This window comes from Podarcis tiliguerta (genome assembly GCF_965153285.1).
Source record: "Podarcis tiliguerta genome assembly, chromosome: 6".
NCBI lineage: Eukaryota > Metazoa > Chordata > Lepidosauria > Squamata > Lacertidae > Podarcis > Podarcis tiliguerta.
The window spans coordinates 718,538-739,952 of NC_139539.1; the positions used below are offsets into that span (position 1 = coordinate 718,538).

General features: G+C 55.2%; 2 protein-coding genes across 3 annotated transcripts; both read left to right on the forward strand.

Annotated features, from left to right (window-relative positions):
• The first annotated feature begins 2,150 nt into the window (after window positions 1-2,150).
• Window positions 2,151-12,470, forward strand: LOC310680685 (ankyrin repeat domain-containing protein SOWAHC-like). Of its 2 annotated transcripts, none has more exons than XM_083447674.1 (9): window positions 2,151-2,546; window positions 3,866-4,039; window positions 5,676-5,744; window positions 5,975-6,076; window positions 6,797-6,814; window positions 9,592-9,678; window positions 10,435-10,507; window positions 10,628-10,717; window positions 11,814-12,470. In XM_083447674.1, the coding sequence occupies exons 2-9, from the start codon at window positions 3,992-3,994 to the stop codon at window positions 12,017-12,019; spliced, it is 693 nt and encodes a 230-aa protein (XP_083303800.1). In that variant the 5' UTR covers window positions 2,151-2,546; window positions 3,866-3,991; the 3' UTR covers window positions 12,020-12,470. The 2 variants fall into 2 exon arrangements, with proteins under 2 accessions (XP_083303800.1, XP_083303799.1); XM_083447673.1 differs by having other exon boundaries at window positions 2,155-2,546; window positions 11,802-12,470.
• LOC310680729 (uncharacterized protein) lies at window positions 8,092-20,340 on the forward strand. Its single transcript, XM_083447750.1, has 2 exons — window positions 8,092-8,232; window positions 19,477-20,340. Exon 2 carries the CDS (start codon window positions 19,702-19,704, stop codon window positions 20,071-20,073), a length of 372 nt encoding a protein of 123 aa, XP_083303876.1. The 5' UTR covers window positions 8,092-8,232; window positions 19,477-19,701; the 3' UTR covers window positions 20,074-20,340.
• Window positions 20,341-21,415: the final 1,075 nt, after the last annotated feature.

Here is a 21,415-nt window from a genome sequence, read left to right on the forward strand (position 1 = left end):
GTCTAGAACATCCTGACAAGTCTGCCAATCAAGATGCCTGGCAATACCCAACAATGGCCGTTCCCAGCCTGTCATCCTTTTGAAATAGGGAATACTTTGCCTGCAGAATCCATTGTCAATGACCTGCTTCATTCCTACATGGATACCTGCTCTTTTCATTGGTCAGTTCAGCCATTCAACAGCTATTGGTCAAGCTGGTTCAGGGAGGGCGACCTGTCAGGAATTTCCAGCTGTGTCACTTGAGGGGGTCTCTGAGGTCGGCTGGGGCTAAACACGGCTGCTGTGTTGCCCTCGGCACAATTTCAGACGTGGCTGATTTGAACTGATTCCTTATATTTTTATGCTGCTTTTATTTCACATGAATTGCAAAGTGGCTTACAAACAGTAACAATTGATGTTGTTGTTTAGTCATTTAGTCGTGTCCGACTCTTTGTGACCCCCTGGACCAGAGCACGCCAGGCACTCCTGTCTTCCACTGCCTCCCACAGTTTGGTCAAATTCATGCTGGTAGCTTCTATAACAATGTCCAACCATCTTGTCACAATTGATAGAGCATCACAAATTCACTTACGAGCATGCATTTTATTTGTGACACCTTATAATTCTTACAAGAAGTACATGCACCCTTGTGGCTATTTATGGCCCCTTGTGCCCCTGCAGAGCTTGTGTGCCTGTGTGCGCCTTGAGAACTAGAAACTTGGAGGTGATGCACATTTTCTCCCTGCTGCACGCTCCAGCTCAGAGATGTGGCTTGAGTCCCTTCTGCTGCCTGATCGAGGGAGAGTCAGTCCCATTCAGAAAGGGTGAAAAAGGAGTGGGGTGGAGCAGCCATGTCTGTGGGTGTGAAGGAGCAGTGATTGGGTGCTGGGTGGAGAGGCTTCCTCCAAATCTGCTGGGTGCTGGAGGAGTCTGGGAAAGCCAGTTTGGACCAGGAGGAAGGGCCTTGGCGTAGCTCTTGCAAAAGGTGGTTAGCCTTGTACGCAGGAGAAGATCCTGGGCCCCATCCCTGTAGGGAACCCCTGAGCACACATGCCCAAAGTAGAGATGGCTCAGTCAGGCCAGTGGCCCATGTATGAGGGACGCGGGTGGCACTGTGGTCTAAACCACTGAGCCTCTTGGGACTTGCCGATCAGAAGGTTGGTAGTTCAAATCCCCGCGACGGGGTGAGCTCCCGTTGCTCAGTCCCAGCTCCTGCCAACCTAGCAGTTCAAAAGCACATCAAGTGCAAGTAGATAAATAGGTACCGCTCCGGCGGGAAAGTAAACAGCACACGCCGTTGCACCAGAAGCAGTTTAGTCTTACTGGCCACATGACCTGGAAAGCCTTCTGTGGACAAACGCCGGCTCCCTTGGCCTGAAAGCGAGATGAGTGCTGCAACCCCAGAGTCTTAACTGCCTGGGGGTCCTTTACCTTTACCTGAAGTGGCTCATGTAGCCCAGCCTGCTGTTGTCACAATGGCCAACCAGATGCAAGCAGGATCACAAGCACAAGCCCCTCCCCTCGCTTGTGCCCATGACTGTGGAGGCAGAGCAGAGCCATCTTGCTCTCTTTTAAAGCTCTCTGCCTCCTGCAGCAGGGAGTTCCTCAGTTTATGCACTGCAGGAAGGACTTCTTGTCATCCACCCCGAATCTTCCACCCTTCAGCTTCACTGGACGCTCCGGAGTTCTAGTGTTAGGAGAGAGGCAAGAAAACTTCTCGATCCTGCCTTGTGTAATTTTACAAACTTCTGAGCCTGCAGATCTTGCTGGACTGCACCTCCCATCATTCCTGGCTCATGCCCCCCCCCGCCTCCCCCCCGACTAAACGGCACTTACTGGGCCAGCGCTCTAAACTGGGTATCTGGGCAGTTTCCTTTTCTCTTGACTTGTGGCATCCCTCCCCTCGCCCAGTGATGCCCGCATTGCCCCAGGGCGTGTAGCACTCTGCTTGCATGTCCTCGTCCACCCAGGGCACATGCAACCGGGTAGGGGGGGAGCTTTCCTTCCGGCTCAGGGTCCCCCCCGCGTGCGCTTTAGAAGCCCTTCAGGCGCGTTGGCTCTCCTGCGCCGTCCTTCTACTGGGACCTCCTCGGGGCAGCTACACCGGCACTTTCGTAGCCGGGCGGTGCCCGGGAATGCGCTGGGTTCAAGCGGACACTTTCTCTTCGTCCCTCCCTTCGCGGGTGGGGTGTGCCGGGGTGTCCCCTCCAGCCCCGTCCCAACCTCTCCAGGCCGGGGAGCCTTTGCGCCCGTGCGAGCGGACGGAAAGGAGACCGGGAACGGAAAGGTCTCTCGCGCGCTCTCGTCCCGCCCTGGAGGCCGTCGGGGGTGGATTCGGGATTTCGCAACCGGCGGCACCGGGAGGAGGAGGAGGAGGAGGCTCCCGGGAGTTTGGAAGCGCCGCCTGCTGGGTCCTGGGGCGGATGCGCCGCTCCGGAGTGACGCTCCTCCGGGAAGCGCCCCGACGGGCGGGGAAAAGGGCCGGGAAGTCGCCGCCGCCGCCGCCACCCGGCCATCCTCCTCGTGCCCCTCGACGCAGGGACCTTCCCGGGAGCCGCCTTAAGCGGGTGCGTGACTCTTCTTAATATCCGGAGAGAAGGCAAATGGATCCGGCAGGGAGCCAGGCGGCGCGCCCCAGGCTCGACAGCGCCGCTGCGGACCCGCTCCTCCTCCCGCGGCCAACAGCTGCCTGCGGAGCCTGCGGACGGGAGAGCAGCGCGGCGAGGGGGCTTGGCATACGGGGACGGAAGGCGGCGGCGGGAGATGGACGGGGCGAGAGCCCTGCCTGGCTGCCTGGCTGGCTGCGTCTTGTGCGCTCCGGCACTGCGCCTCTTGCTGCACTTCGCCCCAGAGCGGCATTAGGGGCGGTGAACGGGGTCCGGGAGCTGCCGGCCTGGGCTGGAGCACGTGGGTGGGAAAGGGGCTCGCTCCCTCACCTCTCCCCCCCCCCCCCCCAGTGCAGGGAAAGGAAACTGGCTGCCTGGTGCCAAGTCAAGAGGGCAGACCCCACCTCTCCAGAGGGGCCTCTTCGCCAGCCCTGCCTGGGAATGACTGGACCTCCTGCGTGCAAAGCGTTCGGTCTACCCCTGAACTATGACTCATTCCCAAGCAAGCAAGGATTCTAGTCCTCATTATTCTGAGTAAAGGGGCGAAGCAGTGGGAACGTAAAACGCTGCCTTGTAGCAAGTCAGTCCTTTGTCTAATGACTGGCAGTGGGGGGTGGCAGGCAGGGGTCTCCCCCCCCCGCCCGCCCCCTGGAGATGCTGCCATTGGGGGTTGAGTCCCAGGCCTCCTGTAAGCAGAGATGGATGCTTTGCAACTGAGCTGTGATGGCCCCTGCCCTCCTCATCCGCTGCTGACAAAAACAGGATGCTGCACTGAATGAGGCGACTTCCTTCTCTCTCTCTCTCCCCCCCCCCCATTATCCCATCCACTGGTGCTTAATCCATGGTGCCTGATTCACACGGGCACTTGTGAACCCTCTCAGCCTTCTTTCTATATTTTATTTAGCCCGCAAAGTCTGTGCAATGCTCAGTTGGAAAAGAAAAGCTCAAAGCAGTTCACAAGAAAATGATCAAATTATCAGTAAGAAAAAATAACAAACAATAATTTAAAACTTTTAGGGAGTTAAAGCAGCCATAGACTAAACACAGATGAACAGCCGCATCAGTGGTCTAAGGACCTTGAGTTCCCAGATGCCACATTCTGGCACAATTTGTTTGTTTGTTTGTTTTGTATAACACCCTGATTAGGTAGAAATCCCCATAATCCACAAATGAAGTATTGAAATAAATGTTTGTCAATACAGGGGGTCTTAAGTGCATAGCAGATTTGTGCCAGGGGACAGCTAAGAGGGTGTTGCTAGAAAAGCTGTCTTGTTTTGCAGGAGAAGCGTCTTACTGTGGCAACTGCTCCAAAGTGGGAGGGGGCACAGAAGACCAGCCCCCAGCAGGACATCTGTCCAGCCGTCCAGTCCCTGTGGGACTCCTGAGAGTCTCCGTGCCGGCGAGACATGTCAGCCCCTCAGATCCTGGTCACTGTCTGCGATGATGGGGCACCGGTAGGTTTCCTGGGGCCCCTGGGGCTTCTGGTCCTCAGGAACTGACAGCGGGTAGCTGGGGAGGGAGCTGCGGTGGGATTGCCTCATAACTGTGGGGTGAGGACGGCCGCTTGCTCTGCCAAGACACTAAATCAGAGGTTGCCTGTTGCCAAAGGCCCCAAACTATAGAATGGTTGAGTTGGAAGGGACACCAAGGGCCATCTAGTCCAACCCCCTGCAATGCAGGCGTCTCAGCTAAAGCATCCATGTGAGATGGCCCTCCACCTTCTGCTGAAAAACCTTGTTATGGAAATTACGGGGGGGGGGCACATCTTTAAAGTTGTTAAATGTTTCAAATATTATGCCTGAATGTATCCTTCCAACTTGACAGCTCAGGGAAGTTACCTAGCTTTAACAATCATATGAAGTCAACTCCTTTGCCAGTTTCCTCCATTTCAACACTATTCTGCCCTTGGAAAAAGGGCTCTTTTCCCTGCCACCTCCCCAAGCTTGAAGAAATGTATACACACCTCCTAACCCAGGAAGTTCCCAGAGATGACAATTGCTGAGCTGATTGTTGGCCAAGGAAAGCCAAATCCCATCACCGGACTCGCCAAGGGGCCAGACATGCAAAGGAAGGTCTATTGTACTTTGGGTGGTGGGACTTCAGAGGTGTTTGCCTATGCTCATCTTATACCTGAGTCTTGTCCTGCCATGTCTGCTAATACTAATCTTGTACCAAAGACTTGTCTGGGCATGTTTGCCAAGGTTAACCCCTCCCCTTTTGTGACATGTCAGTGATGTAGCAATGATGTAGCAATGATGCTGTACGAACTGTATTCTGGGATATGGTGGGAAAGTTTTAAAAGTCCTTGTCACCCCATCCTCGGGGCTCAAATTTGCTTTTGAACCTATTGCGCAATAAACTTTGGTCTACAGCTATTTGCTCCGGTTGGTGGCTGGACTCCTTCCTTTATTCCGCAGGGACCCAAGGGCTCTGCCCAACCAGCTGGGGGACTGAGCAGCCTCACACCTAGATTTTTCTGTAACAACCTCCAAGGAAGGAGAGTCTGCCACCTTCCAAAGGAGTCCATTCCGCTGTCAAACAGCTCTTGCCATCTTCCTAATGTTTAACCTGAATCTCCTTTCATGCCATTGGAATTGGTCAGTTTGAGTCCTGCCCTCGGGAGCAGGAGAAAACAAGCCGGCTCCATCTTCCATGGGACAAATTCCAGGAGGGGAGAGGGCTGCTCTTTGGCAGGTGACCCTTTGGGTTGGCCACTGTAGGAGAACGGAAGGGCCAAGGTCCTGCTGAGCAGGTGCTGGGCTGCCCCCCTGCCTGGGGTCCCAGCCTGGAGGGAGGGAAAGCACCTGGCAGACAGGCAGGATGGTGCTCAGGACCACGACTGAGCACCCCTGGCCTTCAGCCTGCCTCTTTCCAGCTCAGCCCCTCTCATAAGCTCCTTAGCCACTGGCGGCAATCACTTTCTCGTGTTAATAGGATCATGGCAGATCAGGGAGTCTGCCTCCGTGCAGGGAGCGGGCGCAGGGCACCCACGTCTGGGGCAGCACCTCTGGGCAGGGGAGCTCTCTTTGGGGTGGGGAGGTGGCAACTCAGCATCTGTGCCCCATTCCCTCCTCTCTTTCCCCATTGCAGCCCCAGTCGGACCGAGACGCCGCAGACGACGGGGGTGGCAGTGGCCCGGGGGTCTCCAGCCCAGTGGCGGTGAGTGATGGGGGCTGGTGACTGATGGGGCCAGAAAGGCGTCAGGTGCTTCTGGGGAGAAGACAGGGGACTCTGCGTGGGGCTGGTGGAGATCCTGCAAGAGGGGAGACTATTGGATTAAGACAACGGCTCACAACACAAATCCATAAAGGCAACACAGTCAAAACATACAGAAAACTTAAGAAATGAGCCTCAGGGGGGAGACTGAGAGAGGGTCTTTCTCCTTCCAGCTGGAGCCCCTGGAGAAGGAGTGGCTGCAGGCAGCGGCCGGGGGCCACGTGGCCACCCTCAGCCACCTGCTCCAGCAGGACCCCACCCTCGCCTCCAAGAAGGTAAGATCGCCCAGCGGCTGGGCCCCTCGCAGTCCGTGCCCGACTTGGCCAGCCAGCGAGAGAGCAAGACTTGAGGCCAGCTGGTTCTCCCTGCCTGGGGGAGTCCAGAGGCCTGCAAGGAAGGGGCGGTCTGGCCCGGGCACCCAGCGTCCCCTCCCTCTGCCAAGGAGGGCCTGCTGCTAGATTGGGGGGGGAATGGGGGTGCCAGAGGCGGAGTTAGGGCAGTGCAGCTGGTTCCCCTGCTCACTGGTGGAGCTTCATGCTCTGGCACTGGGGGGGCAGAGAGCAGGCAGGGGCGGGGCTGGTGCACATCCTGGGGGCATGGTGCGCCACCTGTAAGGGCATGGCACGCATCCTGGGGGCGTGGTGTGCCACCCATAGGGGTCAGGCACCCAGCACAGGTGGGGGGGCAGCAGTGATGGCTCCCCGCTGGCATCGTGCTGCCGGGGGTGATGCGCTCCCCCCGCACGCCTCTTCCTCCACCAGTGCCCCTGCTCTGGGTGCTGAGCCCGGGGGGCACAGCAGGGCTTTGCAACTCTGCCGTAATTAATTGAGCAGAAGGGAAGAGACAGGGGTCGGGGTCAATGGGTTTTGGCTGGAAAGACCCCAGTCCGCCTCTAGGATCACCCTCCATCTGAAGGGGGTGCTTGCCACCCTCCCGGCGCTGACTTGAGCCCCTCTTTTCTCTCTCTCCCCTGACGCTCCGGCTGCTGGTTCCAGGATTTCACCTCGGTGAGTGTGAACGCTGTCCTTTATCTTGTACTCTGGGGCTGAGACCCACAGGGTTGTCTGTCTTGGCCAATGCCAGGCGGTTCTTTTAAAATGAGATGCAGACAAACACAAGTGAGTGAGAAGATTAAAGATTTTCTTCTCAACAGCAAGCATTACATACATTGCCAAGCAAGCACTTCGATCTGCCACTGGGAAGCCCTCAAGAAGTGGTGAGGGGGCTCCCCCAGGTAGCCTCAGTTTGCAGGGCCCTGCGATCGATCAGTCCATGCAGGAGCTTCTAATAACTCCACCCAAACCTTCCGATTTATAGATAGCTAGCCTGTTAGCCTGTGTGGCTTGCCTGACCGCCTACATGCTACTAGCTATGTACAGATTATTCATTAGCCACCTCTCTCAATGCCTTACTTTCTTCAAACAATGTCTAACATCAGAAGAAGGTACCCAGGAATTCTATAAAAGATTGTTTATTGCATATGTACATGGTCATCGTGTTGCCTAGACATTGCTGCCGGTCCTGGATCCGCCAGCCAGCCCTCCCTCACCTGGAGAGTGCAGAATCGGGTCAGTTGCCCCCCAGCCACCATGTCTCAGGAAGGGGGCTGAGGCCGTGGGCCTTCTGCTCTGCAAAGGGCTCAGCACCAGATTGGCTGCTAGAAAGACCCGGGGGGGGGGGGGGTGAGCCTGGCAGACGGGGCCCCGTTCAGGCAGGTGCTCCCACCTGGAATGGGGTCTCCATTGCAGCCGGGGGGGGCACTTTGCGCTTTAATTCTAAGCCGTGTGGCTCCCGGCAGGGTCACGTTGGGCCTCCACATCTTCCTCCTCTTGGGGTCCTTTGTGGGAGGGGGGAACCCAAGTCCCCTTGCAATGTTTCTGCCCCCCACTCTCCTGGTGCCACCTCCCAGGCATCCGGGGGGAGGGATCCCTACTGGAGCCTCAGGTGCGTGAGTGCCGGCTGTGGGTGTGACACTCTGCACATGTTCAGAGGGCTTCAGGATGCACCGCGTGGCTCTAACGCTCCCTTCTCTCTGTTTCCCTCCCTCCCCCATTGCCAAATCTGCCGCCTGGCCCTTCTCCTCCCGCTCTGCTCAGGGGGTAAGTCTAGACCCAAGTGGGTCAGGTCGCCTTGGCTCTGGGGGGGTCCCTGGGGGTCCCTTCTGCCTCAGGCTGTCTGTCCTCCTGATGGGCACTGTCTCTGAGACCCAGCACCAGTGCCACCCGCCTGCCTGGCACACTGCCCCTCTTTCTGTCTGGGTGCTCTCTGCTTGTGACCCACCCATCCCACCCCACAGCCTCCCACCATCTGTGTTTGGGGGGGTGGGGAAAGTTCTCCCTGGGAACTGGGGTCTCTCCTGTGTGGGGATTTTAATGACTCTGCTTCTCTCCCACGGTTGCTGCTGCTGCTGCTGCCTGACCTGACACAGTTTGTAAGTATTTGGTCCCAACTACCAGTTTCCTCCCCTTACCCCTAAATGCCCCCTTCTCCTCCTTTTCTTCCCCAAAATCCTTTATCTCACATTGCAGAGTTAAACTATGGAACTCCCTCCCACTGGATTAAGTGTAAGCCGCCCACTGATATGGCACATTTTATTTGCATGCCACCCTTCCATAGTTAGAACCGTGCTCAAGACGGCTTACAAGGGGGGGGGGGGATTTGGGACGGAAATACAAACATGGCAGAAGTAGTCATGAACCAAAAATAAAATATCAAAAAGTGCACAACCAAGTTAAACAACCTTCACATAAATCATAATATCTAAAAGAAAGATACAAAGCAGCAACTGTCCCCCAGCAGAAAAACCCCAAGCCCAGCCCAGCTTTTGCAGTTGGAGTCAGTCCAGGCCCCTGAGATGGCCTGCAAGGCAGGGAGCTGCTCTTCCGGGTCTCCCGGCCAAAGTTCACGGAGGACCAGAGGGTTTTCAAGGGCTCCTAGTGAGGATGTCCCTGCTTGTGGGGTTCCTCTGATGGGCCCCTGCGTTGCGTTCCGAAGGGAAAGGAAGGATCGGACCCTGATTAATACACACGAGGCTTGGCCAGCCAATAGCCACTCCTTCGTCCAAACCATTTTATGAACTCTTAAAAGAACTCTTACACAGCGTTTGTAAGAACCAATCAGATTTCCTCTGAGCATTTTAAAAAAAAACCACGTGGGACAAAGTCAGATTGGAGAAATCCTTTTAACTACAAAGAACTAATTTGAGGAATGCATTTAGCAAACCCCGGAGGTCACAAACAGGCAGTAAACAGGAAAAGAAGGACAGGCAAGGAAATATAGTATTTACCATCTCTTTGTGAACTCTCTTCCTGGCCCTTAAGATCTACCTGAAGATTAACAAAATGTACATCAAAGTTACCTCCTATATTTACGGCCCAGGATGCCTGGTGAAGCAACTGGTCTGTGTTTCAGAATGTTTATATGTGCCTGTCAGGCAGAGAAAATGGGCAGAGATGGTGAGGCTTGTGGGATTTGATCAGAAATTATTGTCAGTGACTCAAGCCCAATCAACGCAATGCTTTCATTGCAGACACAATGGCTTGCTGCATTTTTCATAATTCCTCATAGCAATCCCACGTGACCCCCACACCCCTGGTTGGCTCTTGTGAGAAGAGGGTCCCTGGGCCTGATCCGGAGGCTCTTCCGATGCATATGAAGCAAGCCTCCGCCTTTCCTGCTCCTGTGAGGTTCAGGGGTGGGCAGAAGGGGGGCTCCCTTTTCCTTGCTGGGAGGGGGGAAGAAGAGAGGAAGGCTCCCCCCCCCCGGTGACACCCCTGCACTCTCCCCCCAGACAGCCCTCCACTGGGCAGCAAAGCACGGCAAGGAGGAACTGGTGACCCTCCTCCTGGGGGCCGGGGCCGACGTCAACATGCGAGCGGTGAGTCCCTTGCAGGGCTGGGAGAAGGGGGCTGCGCAGCAAGGCGGGCTTGCCCCCCCCCCCGAATCCTGGGGAGAGAGGAGGTGTTGGGGGTGACCCTAAAGGGCCCCTTTTTTCTCCTCCCATGCTGACCCCTCTGCATGAAGCATGTGAGTAGACCCTGTGAGTAGATAAGGGCACCACCGCAGGTGTGTTTTTTTTTTGGGGGGGGGACACGTCCTGCACCATCCAGGGCAGGCATTGCAGCTTCTGAGTGGAGCTGCTTCCCTTAACAGGGGGGCCCAAGTGGGAGCAGGGTGGGGGGCACCACAGTTGCACAACCCCAGCCAAATGGGCAGAGTATAATATTATTATTATTTATTATTTTATTTATCTATCTATCTATCCATCCTTCCTTCTCCTCCACCCCCAATCCCCCCCCCCTGCCCCTTTTCTCCTGGAACACACACAGGGGGTGAGTATTCAGATGCGCTGGACCTGCGGGTGCATCGCTTTGGGGGTGGGCAAGGCCCCCGAGAGCAGAGCCTGCTGGAGGGTTGCTGGGGACCCCCCAGGGGTGGGAGGGTTTGGGTGGCGGGTGGGGCGCCCCCCCACTCCCCATAACGTAGCAGGTCTCCATGCTGTGTGCAGGCATCTTGGTGCCAGAGGGCAAGGGGGCACTGGGCAAAGCGCGTTTTGGGGGTGGGGTGGGGGGTCTGGTAGTTTCAGAGTCAGATGCTTCAGGGCCTGTTCTTCCTCCTTCCGCCCCCCAACCAGGGCTACACCCCCCTGCACATTGCCGCCCTACATGGCCACCGGCGGCTGATGGAGTTGCTCATCTGGACCCACGGTGAGGAAGACATGCCCCCCCCCATCATCCATGCCCCTCGCTCCCTGCCAAAGGGGTCAGCCCTCCTTAGGGGCGGCTTCTTCCTCCCCGATGGCACCTCAGCTCCCTGTCGCCCCGCAGGTGCCAACCAGGACGTCCGGGATTACAGCGGCCGCCTGGCCAAGCACTACCTCTGCGTGGAGACCCCGGAGGGAGCCCCCACCCCACCCCGTAAGAACAGCGCCCCCCCCTCTTGCCTTTGCATGCGCCTCCACAGGGAGGGCGGCCTGGGAGGGCAGGGTCAGGACAGGCCAAAGGAAGTCCTTCGCCGTGGAGCGCCAGGTTAGACTGCGGAACTCCCTGCCACAGGAAGCAGGGATGGCTTTGAAAGAGGATGGGACAAATTCAGAGGAGCAGGCAGGAATGCTCCTGCTTCCCAGCTGCCGGAAACTGCAGGAGGGGAGAGTGTGGCTCTTCGAACCCTGATTGCTGCCTTCCCGTTGGGAGCATCTGACAGCCAGGCTCTGCGAATGGTAATAATAATAATAATAATAATAATAATAATTTTATTTATACCCCGCCCTTCCCTGTTCAAAAGCCGGGCTCAGGGCGGCTAACAACAAATTTAAAACACTTTAAAACACTTAATTATAAAAGCAGCATAAAATACAGTATAAAAACATGAATAACAATGAAAATCAAAAATCAATTAGATAATCCCCAGGGCTAGCTGGCTGAATTGGTCCTACTTGGGCCAGTGTGGAGACCAGGGGAGAATTAGCTGTGGGGTCTCAGAGCAGGTGATCTTCATAAAAGGGGAGGGGGAGGGAAGAGAAGGGGAATAAAAGATCAGGCTGAATTCCAATTAAAGGCCAGGCGGAATAGCTCTGTCTTATGGGCCCAACGGAAGAAGGTTAAATCCTGCAGGGCCCTGGTCTCCTGGGACAGAGCATTCCACCAGGTTGGAGCCATCACTGAGAAGGCCCTGGCCCTGGTGGAGGATAGTCTAACTTCCTTAGGGCCCCGGACCTCTATGGTTATTCATGGACCTTAAGGTCCTCTGTGGGGCAGACCAGGAGAGGAGGTCCCATAGATATGTGGGGAGGGGTCCCTTTCTGCTCCCTGTTTGCATGTGGAAGAGGGGGAGGGACCACTAAAGGGGCCTGGCTTGCAGCCCCCTTCCCAGAGCTTCTAGGTTGTCTGGCGGAAGGGCCTATGGGGAGAGGGGAGGGACGTGGGGTTGGACTAGATGACCCTTGGGGGTCCCTTCCAACTCTGCCCTCCGTGTGAGCGTGCCCCCCCCGGGGGTCTGCTGGTGTCTCCCCAGAGCTGAGCCCGATCCGGGGGGAGCGCAGCAGGAACCGGAAGCTGGCCTGCCTCCTCCTGCCCAGGACCATCCACCCAGCGCAGCGGAGATGGGGCTCTGCCAACGACCTGGCGGAAGAGGAGGAGGAGGAAGAGGAGCCCCGGGAGACCCCCCAGCAGCTGGCGCCCCCAGGCAGCTACCGGCCCGTGCGCAAGTTCTCTCGCTAGGCCGACAGAGGCCCCCGGACTCGGCCAGCCTCTCTCTCAGGGGAGGCAGTGGTGGCGCAGTGGTTAGAGCATCGGACCAGGACTTGGGAGAGACCAGGGCTCCAGTCATTCCACAAGTGACATTGGGGGCCAGTCGCTGCCTCTCAGCCCAGCCTACCTCACAGGGCTGTTGTGAGGGGGAAATGGGGGGGGGGTGATGCCAGGCCCCTTGAGCTCCGTGCAGAAAATGTTGGGCTATAAATGGAGCAAATGTTTTGAATAACTTTTTATATACATTGCAGCCAACAGGTGAAGAATCAGAAGCACTTATTCTCTCTCTCTCTCTCTCTCTCTCTTTCTTTCTTTCTTTCTTTCTTCTTCTTTTTCTTCTTCTTCTTCTTCCTTTGTATTTGTTTTTATTTAATCGTTTTTTTTACCTTTTGTATTCCAAAAAGATATTTTATAGTTGGTATTCATCTTTGTATTCATATCCTTTCAAGCTTTAATAAATATATTGGGGGAAAAGAGAAAAGGGTGGAGCATGAATGCAACAGATAAATAAATGAAACCAGCCCCCGCCCCCCCCTCCTGAGCCGGGGAAGCCTTAGACCTTGCCCCCCCCCCCCCCCAGCTCTCTTCCTGTGTCTTCTTCCAGGCCTCTCCAGTCCATGAGGGACTCCAGGCCTTGATGCAACATATCCAGGATTTGGCTTCCTCAAAAGGAACATCAGCGGAGACTGGTGTCTTTAGGATATACTTACAGATGGTTTTACTTACACATATATACAGCCTGAGCTTAGGACAGAGGGGTCACAGCATCAACATCCTTCTAGGAGATCTTGCTTCATAATAATAATAATAGTAATAGTAATAATAATAATTTACTATTTGTACCCCGCCCCTCCGGCTGGGTCTCCCCAGCCACTCTGGGCGGCTTCCAACAAAGATTAAAAATACATTAAAATGTCACATTAAAAACTTCAATAAATCTGAAGGGCAGCTTTCAGATGTCTTCTAAATTTCAGATAGTTGTTTATCTCTTTGACATCTGATGGGAGGGCATTCCACAGGGCGGGCGCCACCACCAAGAAGGCCCTCTGCCTGGTTCCCTGTAGCTTTGCTTCTCGCAATGAGGGAACTGCCAGAAGGCCCTCGGGGCTGGACCTCAGTGTCCAGGCTGGACGATGGGGGTGGAGACGCTCCTTCAGGTATACTGGACTGAGGCCGTTTAGGGCTTGAAAGGTCAGCACCAACACTTTGAATTGTTCTTGGAAACGTACTGGGAGCCCATGTAGGTCTTTCAGGACTGGTGTTATATGGTCCCAGAAGCCACTCCCAGTCACCACTCTGGCTGCCATATTCTGGATTAGTTGCAGTTTCCGGGTCACCTTCAAAGGTAGCCCCACGTAGAGGGCATTGTGGTAGTCCAAGCGGGAGATAACCAGAGCATGCACCACTCTGGCCAGACAGTCTGTGGGCAGGGAGGGTCTCATCCTGCGTAGTGTCAGCTTTGGATCCAGCACAGAGCAAGCAGGTCTCTGGGTCTCCAGCTCAGCTCTTGCACAACTCTCAGGGTCTTGTTCTCCTACCTGGCAGCTAGGTGAGGTGGTGGAGGAAAGGCCCCCCTATTATCCTGGAGGCTCCCATTCCTTAGTTGTGGCTCCTGCAACCTGGCTCATTCTTTTGGGATGCGGATGTCTTATCAAAATAAAATTGTCTGACTAGTTTAGCAACAGAATCCCCCAATCCCTGCGTCCAGGACCCCAAGGGCTGGAAGGAACTCGGGGCATCATGCAGACGGACCTGCCCAAACCTCCTTCGAAACGACCTCTCATTGGCCTGGAAGTGAATCGCCCCCATGACCACCATGCGACGCAGTTGGGGCCCCACTGCAGCTCTTCCACCAACGAGGGAGTAGCACTCTGCACATGCTCTTTAGCCAAGAGTTAGAAGGGGAACCGCAGTCCAAATGAGGTTCTCTGTCCACCTCTCCAGGCCTGGAGCACCCAGAGGTTTCCTAGCACCTAAATTTTTGTACATCTTAGATAGTCTTGAGGGGGTGAGGTACCATCCATGCTGCATCTTTATCATATTTTCCTTGATGTTATAAGATGCCATACATTTCATATTTGTTCTCCAAAGATTTTCCCATTTGGTCATCATTATTGGGCAGCCAATATCCTGTGCCCATCTAATCATTTCCTAGTGCCTTCGTTGTGGGGAAGGTGAGCAGCCCCCCACCCCAGTCCTGCTCTGCTGTAACCAGGCATGAGCTCAGGGAGGGGGCTGCAATGGGGGTCCCCAAACCCCTCCAGGACGTGTGCCAAAGGCAGCCGCTCCGGCGAGTGAGAATCCGGCTTCTGGCACAAGGCTCTGCTCCTCCAACTGCAGCATCCTGGCGCTGCCCCTTTAAAGTAAGCTGTGCCCGCTGTCTGCTAATGCCCCTAATCAGCTGCCCTTCACCCCTCTGCCCCTATAAATCCCCCAAGCGCAGCCTCTCCCGCCCCAGAGCCGCTTTTGCCACAGCATGGCCTCAGCACCCTCCCAAGAGACGCCTGGGGGCAATGGGGATGCAGAGGGCTTTTGGTGTCCCCTAGGGGCCCCGCCTGCCCCCCTGCCTGCCCACCTGCTGCCCCACCTGCCCTGCGCCTACCCTGCTCTCCCTTGCTACAGCCTGCTGCAGCCACCGCCCCTGGGGCTCTTCAACCAGCCGGTAAGTGACTCCAGGCACTCGGAGTGGCGGGGGGGGGGGCGTTCTGTGTTGCATTGGGGTGAGCGAGGGGCTGGGCCCAGGTGAGCCCCTGGGGGCTTGAAAGATGGGTGGGACTGCCTGGGCCAAAGACCTTCTGCAGGCGAGGCTCTTCTCGCCCTCTCTCAGTCGCATGGGAGAAGGTGTATCTTCTTGTGCTGAAAAGCTTCCAGGACCACTCAGGTCCTCTGCGCTTTGCTGCTTCCAGCAGCCCTCAAGCTGGTGACACCCTTGCTGGAAGCATAAAAGAACTCACTTGCCTTTCTCCTCCTCCTTTAACAGCGCCAGCAATCACCACACCCAACGGCAGGGAGTCCCGCAGATTAACTGCCCACCAGACTTCTTTTGTTCTTTCCGAATGTGTCAGTCTGGCGTTTTTTGTTTCCATGCGCCCATTCTGTTAAATCTCATCGCTGTTTCCATGTGTCCATTCTGGGCTCCTTTCTTTTTATATATACACATTTTTATCGATTTTTTAACATATCAGTTCCAACAGCCATACAACATATCTTCTCATCTTAAACAATGTTTTAGACTTCCATCAACACCTCTGATGCTTTTCCGTTCTTTATCTCCTATTCTGCATTTCTTGATTTCTATATTACATTTAATTGTCCTTAGCTAATAATTTTTTTCATAGTCCTGGAGTCCTTCCTTTTGGCCCTTCTGAAATAGATGCAAGGCTCATGAAGGTTTTCAGCATTGATGGCGTCAGAATAGAACTCCTAAGTTTGGGGAAGGGCTGCAGCTCAGCCGGTGGAGCATCTGCCTTGCAGGCAAAGGGTCCCGAGTGCGAATCCCAACGGCATCTCCTAGCAGGGCTGGGAGGCACCTCTGCCTGAAAAACTAAACAGCTGCTGCCAGCCAGTGCCAAGAATACTGGGAAAGCTGGACCAATGTCTCAGTGTAAAGCAGCATGGGCGTAGCCGGGGGGGGGGCAGGGAGGGACAGCTGCCCCCCCCCAAATCAATAAAAACACATAGCTAACTGAGGTTCTGCACCCCCTAACAAAACTCCTGGCTACACCCATGTAAGCCAGCAGCCCATGTCTCTGTGTTCCTACCTGGCAAATCTCCATCACTTCTGAGGTGGGAGCTCATTGGAGCTGCTTACCTGTGGCTGGGGGATGCCAAGCATGTGAGGAGAAGGAACTTCTGGGGAGAATATTGGGCAGGGGAGAAAGTAGCAGGCAGGCAGAGCGGGGGCGGGGCGAGCAATGGGGCCAGCCGTTGAGGGGCAGGTTGTCAAACAAAGGCCAGGCAGCCATTGGCACCAGATCCCAGGTGGGGTGCGGGCAAGGGTGAGGTCAGGCTGGCTTGCAGAGATGTCCTCACAAGTTCCCTTCATTGAATCATAGAACGGTAGAGTGGGAAGGGACCCTGAGGATCATCTAGTCCAACCCCCTGAAATGCAGGAATCACAACTGAAGCATCCATGACGGATGGCCATCCGATCTCTGCATAGAAACCTCCAAAGAAAGAGTCCACCACATGGGTAGGCAAACTAAGGCCCAGGGGCCGAATCTGGCCCAATCGCCTTCTCAATCCGGCCCCTGGACGGTCCGGGAATCAGCGCATTTTTACATGAGTAGAATGTGTGCTTTTATTTAAAATGCATCTCTGGGTTATTTGTGGGGCATAGGAATTGGTTCATTTCCCCCCAAAAAATATAGTCTGGCCCCCTGACCCCTGGTCTACCACCTTCCAAGGGAGACCGCTCCTCTGTCAAATGGCTCTTTCATGTCATTTGAATCTGTTGTTCCTGGTCCTCCTTTTGCCAGCAGAAAAAATCAAGCTATCTCTGTCTTGCATGGAACAGCAGCACTTCAGATATTTGGAGATGTCTCTGTGTCTCCAGCTTCCAGCCGGCTTCTTCCTAGCAGCCGGGCGAGGGGGGGGGAGGCCCAATGGCCATTTGCCCGATGGCACAGAGCAGCTTCTTTGCTTGTACTGATTGCAATGCGCAACTGGTCAGCCAGATCCACTACCTAGTTGAGGAAGCTTGCTCTCATACCCTTTAACACACACACACACAGGGTCCCGAGAGCTGGAAGGGAGTCAGGGCATCATCCAGACTGACCCTCCCACACTTGTACCATCACCCCCTCCAGAGACCAAGAGGTCTGTCCCAAACCTCCTCCTCACCCCAGCCTCCTCCAGAGATCTTCCTCATGAGCTCTTAGGGATGGGGAGGGAGGCCTTCTGCATGCAGCACAGGTGTCCCATTCCTGAGTCCTGCCTCTGCCTGGGATCCGTGTTCTCTGTCCTAATTCTCTTTGTGCCAAGTTTCCCCCCCCCCCATTTGAGGCATAGCTGTCAACGTTTCCCTTTTTTTAAGGGAAATTCCCTTATTCCGAATAGAATTCCTTGCAAGAAAAGGGAAAAGTTGACAGCCATGATTTGAGGGGCTGTAGAAGGAGGCAAGCCACCCTTGTGGCAACAAGAAACGCAGGCTGGCAAATGTACACAGTGCAATGGGCAGGCTGGCATCGAGGCAGCTCAAGCCCGCTTCTCCCAGCCCTGGGCTGCATGACAGACGCTCCTCTCTCTGGTCTGGAGATGTTTAAAAATATCTGCAGAGCGGGAGTCTTTGTGGTGGCTTCTCAACCAGACACGGAAGGGGCCTTCTCTGGGAGGCAGGAGAAATGCTGGGAAGGAACTAAAAATAGCAGCAGAATACAAGAGGAGGCAGCGGAGCTGAAGAAGCAAAGCCCCTCAGGGGCACGGTGCCCGCCTCTCGACCTCAGCAAAGGTGGCAGCACCATCCACAAAGCTCTGCCCACCCCACTCAAGCAGGAGGGGGCCAGAGTGTGACTAACCGGAACTAACTGTGTCCTGGTAGAGCCAGGATTGGTGCAGTGGTCAAAGCTGATGAAAGGACCCTGAGGTCCTTGAGTGGCAAGGCTGGACCCAAGAGCACCCCACATCCTTTAGGGGGAGAGGGATGCCCTCCAGGACAGATGGACCACCACTCAGGAGGGCAGAGAAAGCTCCATTCATTTCCATCATGCCTTTTCTCTAAAATGTCCCAAATGCCGCAACCTTTCCCTGCCTGCCTTTGCAGGTGGAGCAGGTTTCCATGGGCCACATTTCAAGCACGCTTCAATTTCTGCTCTCTGGCGCTTCTGTCGTTGACTCAGCCGGCATCCAGGCATGCTTCTTTCCTCCAGCAGGGACAAGTGTCCCGTTTTAAGCGGGGCATCCCAGATCACAGAAGCCAATTCTGGCTTCGCCTTGGATCCCGGAATGTCCTGTTGAAGACGGGCACCCTGCCGCGAGTCAGCAGGGTTGTGCTGGTGAGCGCCAGAGAGCTTTCCGGGGTCGCTTTGGGAATCATCAGGGTGGGACCAAAGCGCCTCCGGGAGGCTGCAGGGGCGGCGGCAGGAGGCAGCGGCGATGGGGGCAGAGGAGGCAGCAGGTGAAGGGGACAAGGGGCAGGCGGGCAAGGGAGGGGCTGGGTGGGCAGTGGTCTTGGGGCTGAGCAGGCAAGTGACAGGGGTGGCAGGATGATGCGAGTGTGCCTCAATTTGCCCCCCCGAAATGTGGGGGAGTATGCAGGGAGCCGGAGCAGACCGGAGGAGCCAACATTTCCCTGTTAACAGAGAAATCTGAGGGCTCCCTTGGACAAAAAACAAGGACACCAGCCAGGAATCCCAGAGCAAAACAGCAGCCAGTAGGCTTGGTCTTGATTGAAGACTGTCGTGACTGGACTCCCACCTGCCACAAGGTGGAACAAGATGGAAGCCCCAAACAAAAGAGAACCCAAACTTTTATTAGCTGCTAATCCCCATGTTGTGGGATGCAGGTGGCACTGTGGGTTAAACCACATTGGCTTGCCAATCAGAATGTTGGCAGTTTGAATTCCTGCTCCTGCCAACCTAGCAGTTTGAAAGCACGTCAAAGTGCAAGTAGATAAATAGATATCGCTCCGGCGGGAAGGTAAACGCCATTTCCATGCGCTGCTCTGGTCTGCCAGAAGCGGCTTGGTCATGCTGGCCACATGATCAGGAAGCTGTACGCCGGCTCCCTCGACCAGTAAAGCAAGATGAGCGCCACAACCCCAGAGTCGGCCAAGACTGGACCTAAAGGTCAGGGGTCCCTTTACCTTTTTAATCGCCATGTTACACCCCCCCCCCAGACTACATCACTCATACATCATGGTTACATCATGAAAGGGGAGGTCTGGTGGCAGAAATCTGAGCATCCTGGACCCTGCCCCATGCTTCCCCTTGCCCTCCACCAAACACCCATCAAGTGGAACAAAAGAGACATTTACATTTCCCTGTTACCCAGCCAAGTTCATCCCCTTTTGTCTTCATCTGGGTTTGGTATTTCTGGAAGGGCTACCTCTCTGGCACACGGTATCAGGATGCCAGGGATTATCATTCAGGCAGAGGGGCACCTGAGCTCACCTGTCTATATGAATTTCTGAAGTTTTCCCAGTGAGCCAGTAAATAGAGACATTTGTCAGTGAATTCTTACACTTGGTATTGTGCAGCAGAGGCCCTTTGAATAGATAGGAAGAAACTGTGATGAAGAAGTGTTTTGTGGGGACAAGTCACAAAAGTGATTGTGCTGGTTTTGGTAGTGGGCTGCATGTGCATGATATTTGCTGGAGGGGCAACACACACACACACACACACACCCCGCCTATACATAAATTCCTGCACCACCCGGAGTTGTTAGGGGGTCCTGCTGCTGACAGCTGCTCTTGCCTTTGTGTGCCCCAGGTCTCTGCCGCCCCCTGTGAGCTGCCTGGCGGACCCCCCCTGCTGTGGCCGGCGCCCCTGCTCTACTCGCCCCTCCTGCGGCCGGGCACCCCCGAGGACCCGTCGCGGGGCAAGGCGTCCGCCTCCCGGGAGAGCACGGCGGCCCTCAAGGCCTGGCTGGGCCAGCACCCCAAGAACCCCTACCCCAGCAAGGGGGAGAAGGTGCTGCTGGCCATCATCAGCCGCATGAGCCTCACGCAGGTCTCCACCTGGTTCGCCAACGCCCGCCGGCGGCTCAAGAAGGAGAACCGGGCTTACTGGGCGCCCCGGGCCCCGAAGGCCGAGGGAGAGGCGGAGGAGGAAGAGGAGGAGGGCAGCGAGGGAGAGGCCGGCGCAGAAAGAGCAGCCCCCAGCACCCCTCCGCCGAGGACGAGGCTCCCCCAGAGTGGCTCTCTGGCAGAAACAGCGGCCCCTTGGCTGAAGGCCGGGCGGGGGCAAGGCTTGCCTGCGTCTCCTCCACCGGCCACTGCTGGGGCGCAGGGGCTGCCCGCCAAGCCCAAGATCTGGCGTGTGGCTGAACTGGCCACCAGCGCCCAGCCCGGCAGGGGGGCTCTTTGAGGAGCTGCGGTGCATCCAAATGGGGTGAGAGGAGACCCCTTTGTCCAGCCCTGGAAAGGCTTGTCTGGCTGGTGGGGAAGCAGAAGAGAAGAGCTGCTGCTGCTGTTCTTGTTCTTCGCCTGTCCTTCAGCCTCAGGTCCCAGAGGGGCTTGCGATATTTAAAACATCGTGCGAATACAGTTGAAAGTAGCTGGGATAGTCGACTCTCCTTTATTTTTCAAGCAGAGTTTGGGTGGTCACATGCCAGGGATTTTTTAGCTCTGAGTTCTGCATTGCACGGGGTTGGACTGGATGACCCCTGGGGTGCCTTCCAAGTTGAAAGAAAAAAATTAAGGTCATATATATATATATATATATATATAATAAATGTTCATAAATGTACCAAGCAAGCACGTACATAGATATGGGGACCACATGTCTGGAGCAGCCCAGGAAGACCGCCCTGAAACCATTTTGACTCCCAAACTGACCCAATGTTTTCTCTGCAAGGAGGGAGGGGGTGGGGGAACCTTCCCATTGTCTCAGGAATTGGGTAATCACCATCTCAAAGGAATGGCCAGACTGCCAGGAAAGACAATCAGATAAGGCATTATCAGAGAACCTGGCAGACAGGAAAAACAACAACATTCAAATTTCTGTTGTAGACCACCTTTTCTGTGATGTAGGTATGATGTATGGAGAGGTGGTCTTGGACTCCAGGGTGGGCAATTTAAAATGTCTATATAAGGGCGGGGACACCTTTGTTCTGGGTTCCTCCTCCTCCTCTCCTGCGTGTGAGCGAAGCACCCGGTTGCAACAGTTCAACAAAGATCAGGCTTACGAGCTGCTTTGCTTCTCAATATTCTCTGGTTGGCCTCTGTTATTTTCTCCTACCGATGGAGAACCTGCAAAGGACTCTACATGGGCTCTTGTGTCCCCCATAAGGGAATAAGGGCAGATTTTGTTTACAACGAAGTCTACAATCCTAGAATTATAGAAATAGAGGGGATCCCAAGGGTCAACTAGTCCAACCCCTGCAATGCAGGAATGAAACCTTGAGAGATGACTGGCCAAACTCTACTTACAAACCTGCAAGGAAGGAGACCCCACCACCTTCCAAGAGAGTCCATTCCACTGCTGAACAACTTGTACCGTCAGAAAGTTATTCCTCCTGTTCAGTTGCAATCTCTTTTGTTGCAATTTGGATTCCATTAGTTTGGGACCAAGCCTGCTCCACCTTCCATGGGACAGACCTGGAGATATTTGAAGGTGCCTCTCAGATCTCCTCTCAGTCTCCTCTTCTACAGGCTAAACACACCCAGCTCCCTCAACCTTTCCTCATCAGGCTCGGTTTCCGGCAAGG